A 5,678-nucleotide genomic window follows, 5' to 3' on the forward strand; every position below is an offset into this window, starting at 1 on the left:
TGACAGCAAGAAAATTTACTTTTACATGCAAAATACCTATTTTGGTGAAAAAAACATGCTTACCACAGCACCATGAGGTCATCTCTTTCAGGGCCATGGGGAAATGAGAGGGGCTTGAAAACATATATCTCACATGACCACAAATGTTTTCCGTTGCCTAGATACAGGGGGTGGCTCACATTACCTGATGCCTCAGATTCCCCCGTTCTCCCCTCCCCGCCACATGTCGAAGTGTCCCTGGGCAAGACACTGAACCCCAAATTGCTCCCGATGGTTCAGAGAGCGCCTTGCATGGCAGCTACTGCCATCGGTGTATGAGTGTTTGTATGAATGGGTGAATGTGGTAAGAAATGTAAAGCGCTTTGGGGCTGAGAAAATCGGCTAGAAAGCGCTATATAAGTCAAGTCCATTTACCATTTACCATTTTCCCCTATAGTTTTGGAGGGGGAATTTTAAACATATTTTTTAAATTAGATTTCTATAGTTTTCTTATTATGAGAACACACTCACACACAACGTGGTACAGACTGGTGTGAGAAACATGATGACTCAAAATCTTAACAAAACAAGTTGCTCACCTCTTCTCCAACACGCCATGCTGAATTTGTCCCGTTTTCTGCCATTCCGCCTTCATCAGGGTGGTATGAGGTTCATATACAGTCAGTAAATTTGTCGAGTGATTTTACAAAAGAAAATATTAATTAGTTTGATTGAAGCTGTTGAATAAATTTTGGAAAATGTGACCATTAAAATAGTCGGAGTAGGGATTACATTTTGTAAATAAAAAATATTTTGACTTTTGACCTTTGGAATTTGTATAGGGGAAGGTGGGGTGATTTGTGCAACTTTTTACTCAAAGTGATTTTAAAGTGAGGCCTTGACAGTTATGTCTCCAACTCAAATATGTACATATATTTCAGGATGTTGTGCATCCCTGGCAATAAAAACTTTGGATCTGGAATAAACTGTTTAAGAAATATAGCTTTCGGAAAAAAAGTTGTCTTGTCGCACAAATCACCCCACGTAGTGGGGTGATTTGTGCGTCATTGTGTCACAATGACAAAGTCACCATCATCATCTTTCTGGCCATCTGAACTCTCATCAGTGGTGTCGTTAAGTGGAATTGAGATGTCACTCTCTTCTGAGCTACTGTAGACAATCACTTTCTTTTGGTGACCAGCGTATACAGCCATGCCACTGGCACAACTCTCAGAAATGTACTTTGCACTAGTTGCTCCGTGCTTGTGGAACCAACTGCCACCTGACAAATGTGATTCCCCCTACATTTCTGCCTTTAAATCAAGGCTCAAAACCCATATGTACACCCTGGTGTTTCCTCCCCATTAACCTCTGCACTACTTACTTACCTCTGCACTACTATCTGTGTTTATGTGGATGTATGGGCTTTACGTCTTTTATTTTGGTTATTGTTATTTTACCTTCATTGTTTACCTACTGAATGCACTATGTACAGCACTTTGGACAGTGCAAACTGTCATAAATGTGCTTTTATAAATACATTTTACTTACTTACTTACTTATAACTCACCCAGGCCCTTGCGCACAAATCACCCCATCCCCAGAATTTTGGATAATAGGCATGATGCAGCAATTTAGGGTTGACATTGTGCTAATTATATAGACTCAAAGTGTAGCATACCAAAGCACTAAAACATGTGTCAAATGTTTTCAAACGTGTCTATAATTGTTCAGACACAATAATCAAAAAACCTTGATCATGGAAATTTTACTTTGAAAGGCAAAACACAGTTTTTTGAGCTTAAATGTGCTTATATCTTATTCCTTGTGTCTCCCTTCTTTACAGGATGAGTCAAATGGATGGCTCTTCTTAAATATGTGGTCACATTTCCAATTTCTTCCACGGTTTTCTAGAAACAATGGGTTTTGCAACTTCCAAAATGCACAAATCACCCCACCTTCCCCTATAATGTAATTCTTTATTTTATTAATACATATATATTAATTAATTCCTATTTATAATTCATATTTTAAAATTATATATTGTATAAACTGGAAACGACCCCAAACACATAATTCTGAATAAACACTGGTTGTTAATTAAATACACATCATGTGAAGCAACATCCATCTGCACAGAGTATAAAAATACAGTTAATTTGATTAAAAAACATGTTTATTGAATTGCACGGCTGGTGTTTATGATGATTAAGAACTGGAAATTGCTATTTATCATTCATGTTATTAATCATGTATACACTGCAAAAAGTATCACATACAATATGATTTGAATAATCATTTTACCAATAAGAACTGATTCATGGGGGGTGCTTGTGGTGTAGTGGTTAGATCTGGACTCAAAACTATAAGATGATAACCAGGATAATTAACAGCTCTGATTTGTGAAGTTCGTTTCCTGATTGTGTGATTTCAGCATTTAGTTTGTTGCCACATTTTCTTGTGAAATTTAAACATTACTTTAAGCGGTGGCACAATTTACACACTAGATAAAAAGCAAAGAAAGCAACACCAGTTCAATCAGAGTATCTACAAGACAACTTAAAAAATAAAATACATTATTTGGAAGTCCATGAAAAAGTAAAGAGATTAGCAAAATCAGGAGTTCCCACCATTAATACATTTTGGCTAAAATAAACAACAAACAAACAATAAACAAACCAAATCCATAATGGCTAAAGATTTGTGTCTACATGTTTGTACAGTGTGTAGGATGGAAACAATAAACGGATATTAAAACATTAAGCAAAATTCAGAGAATTAAATCAGTTTACAAAAAATAAATCTACGACTCAGCAGCAACTGCCCCCCCCCCCCCCCCCCCCCTCTTCAAAGCAGACCCGGGTTAGAATCCAGACCGGGTCGTTCTCTGCATGTCACTCCCCCCACTGCCCCATTTAATTTATGTCTCTCCAAATAACTGTCTAATAAAGCACAAATGCAAAAAAAAAAATCATCTTAACATATTTTTTTTGTAAACAGGCAGATCAAACCTCAAATGCTTATTGGTACAAACATTTTGAGGCAGAAATCTGGACAATTTACTTTGATTCCTGAACATCAATTAGGAAAATCAACAGATCTTAATATCAGCTGTTTTAGCATCACCAGCATTTACGACACAAAAATATGGGAAGAGTTTCTCAGTGAAAGTGTCCCTGTAAGTGTAGATGTGAGACATGTCTTCAGCGTCGTAGCAGGAAACCTCCCCCATGTCATAGTCCAGCTGGACTCTGATCCTCTGGAGACCCTTCTTCTCTGTGACGGTCTGACCACAACCATTAGTGTATCTTCCATCACGATGCCATAAACACCAGTTCCCATATTTTGGTGCGGGATATATCTCTCCCTTCCTGTCAACTGACTCTTTAGCCAAACCTATAATCCAGGTAGGATGGTCGCCCACCTCCACCTCCCAGCTGTGTTTCCCTGATCTAAAGCCCTCAGAGCCAAGGACATCTGTATGCTTAGTGAATCTCTCTGGATTGTCAGGAAGCTGCTGCTTTGTGTTTCCATTTCTCACACTGGTCAGATCATCAGACAGATAGAGCCAGCCGTTTGCAGTGTTTGGGTCCAGAATGACCGGACTGAAGTGGATCTTCTCCTTGATCTTCTCCCAGACTCTGAAGGCCAGGTTGCCCAGGTGTTTGGCCACATCTATCAGAGCTCCTGGTACCAGCTGTGGATCTGGCTCTGAACTCAGTTCCCTGGCTCTGGTCTGAGTGGCTTTATAACTGCTGAGGAAAGGCACGGTCTGTTTCTGCAGCTCTGCTTCGACAGCGGAGATACTGTCTGACAGAGAGGAGATTTGCTCTTTGATTATCTTCATCTCTGTGGCGACAGTCTTGCCTTTCTGCTTCTCTTCCTCCCTCAGAGCTGCCAGTCTGGACTCCTCCTCCTCTTTCAGGAACTGGTGGAGCTTGTTGAACTCTGCTTGGATTTGCCTCTCCGTGGACACTACCTGATTCTTGGAGTGTTGAACCACTTCATTGTACGTTTTCTCCACTTTGTTGCATTTGTCCCTCTTGTCCTGTAGAGATTTCAGCAGCTCCTTCAGGTCACTGACTGCTTGCTCTATAGGAACCACCCCACCAAACGATTTAGGCTCTTCTGGTTGTTTACTACACACCACCTCCACTTTCTTCTCTCCTTTTTCACTCTCAGATGATCCAGTTTTCTGTCTCCCAGCAACAGAATCAGCCAGTTCCTTTAGTGCAAAATTCACTCTTGGATTATCCTTTGAATCTTTTCTTTTACAAATGGGACAGTTTTTGTTTTTAGCTTGTTCCCAGAATTTTTTCAGGCAGCTTGAACAGAAGCTGTGGTGGCAGCCCAGAGACACAGGCTCCGTAAAAATCTCTGAACACACATGGCAGTTCAGGAAACTTTCCACTAGAGCAACTTTCTCAGCCATTTGGTATTGAATTTATCTTTCAATAGCAGGACTCACCACGTTATAGTCTCTTCACTTTTCCAATGTAATTTATTCCAAAACGTGTGTTTTCCAGCTGAGTTGTCACTCCCTGTAATGGCGTCTCGGCACTGATAAACAATGTCAAAATATACTTTCCTTTTCATTCACCTGCGTCACCAGGTAAGTTATGTAAACAAGGAAATGCTGCCCTGTCATGTTGTCACCAGCAGATGGTGGTGTCGGGATATCTTTCAGAGTGAAATTTATGACTTTTATGTCATGTTTTCTTTCCCTATTTAATTTATTCCAAAACGTGTGTTTTCCAGCTGAGTTGTCACTCCCTGTAATGGCGTCTCGGCACTGATAAACAATGTCAAAGTCCATTTTCATTCGCCTGTCATAAGTTATGTAAACCATGAAATGCTGCACTGTCATGTTGTCACCAGCAGATGATGACGTTGGGATACATTTCAGAGTGAAATATCTTGCACTTTTTAATTTTAATTCAATGTGCTCTAGGCAGTTTCCGAGGAGGGGGATTTGTTGACATTTGCAGAGCCTGTAGTTAGTTTACAAAAAATATATTCTCTATGTCTAATTCTTAGTATTTAATTATTCTATCATCATCAATCAAAACAAAATTATTTTAAGGCCCCTGGTACCACTAGACCTGTAAACAACAACAACAGTGAAACAGTAACTTTTCAGGAGGCTTTCTAACTTTTTTTTCCAATACTCTGAACCAAAAATCTCAACTTCTAAAACACTTTCATCAACTGAACTTTCCATACTCATTCTTAGCACTGTTCTGAAGGTTATTACAGAAGGATTTGTTCATATGTTGTTCACTGTCTGATTTATGAGACATTTTGTTCTTAAAAACATGCTGAAAATGCATTTTTAAGACCTGTACATAGTATTTGTTTTATTTATAAAATGAAAATAAAGTGTGTATTCAAAACCGGTTCTGTAAAAAACTTTGGACTGTAATGTGTTGTAGAAATGAAATAAAGTTTTTAAAGGTGCAGTGTGTAATATGACATCATCAAGAAAGTTCTACAAAGTTCTAGAATGCAACGCTCCCTGGGTAACCCCAACCCTTTTGAATAAAAACAGAAGCTACAGTGGCCTTCAAGGACAAGAACAATTCAAAATTTTAAACAATGCACCCGATGACATTCCAAAAACATGGATTCCTCCATAAGACTTGCCCGCTCAATGGATAAAATGTAACATTAATATTTGTAATTCTCCGCTCGGGAGGATA

The 5,678-nt window shown here is 39.0% G+C and overlaps 1 protein-coding gene across 1 annotated transcript; it reads right to left on the reverse strand.

Annotated features, from left to right (window-relative positions):
* Positions 1 to 2,874: 2,874 nt before the first annotated feature.
* LOC307264940 (zinc-binding protein A33-like) lies at positions 2,875 to 4,525 on the reverse strand. Its single transcript, XM_080046497.1, has one exon. It carries the CDS (start codon positions 4,409 to 4,411, stop codon positions 3,071 to 3,073), a length of 1,341 nt encoding a protein of 446 aa, XP_079902623.1. The 5' UTR covers positions 4,412 to 4,525; the 3' UTR covers positions 2,875 to 3,070.
* Between the last annotated feature and the right edge of the window lie 1,153 nt (positions 4,526 to 5,678).

This window comes from Ammodytes marinus, assembly GCF_949987685.1.
Source record: "Ammodytes marinus genome assembly, chromosome: 18".
In the NCBI taxonomy this organism is placed as follows: domain Eukaryota; kingdom Metazoa; phylum Chordata; class Actinopteri; order Uranoscopiformes; family Ammodytidae; genus Ammodytes; species Ammodytes marinus.

What these genes read in the sequence shown, in the direction of transcription:
- LOC307264940 (XM_080046497.1), bottom strand. Translation starts at nt 4,411, where the DNA reads ATGGCTGAGAAAGTTGCTCTAGTGGAAAGTTTCCTGAACTGCCATGTG.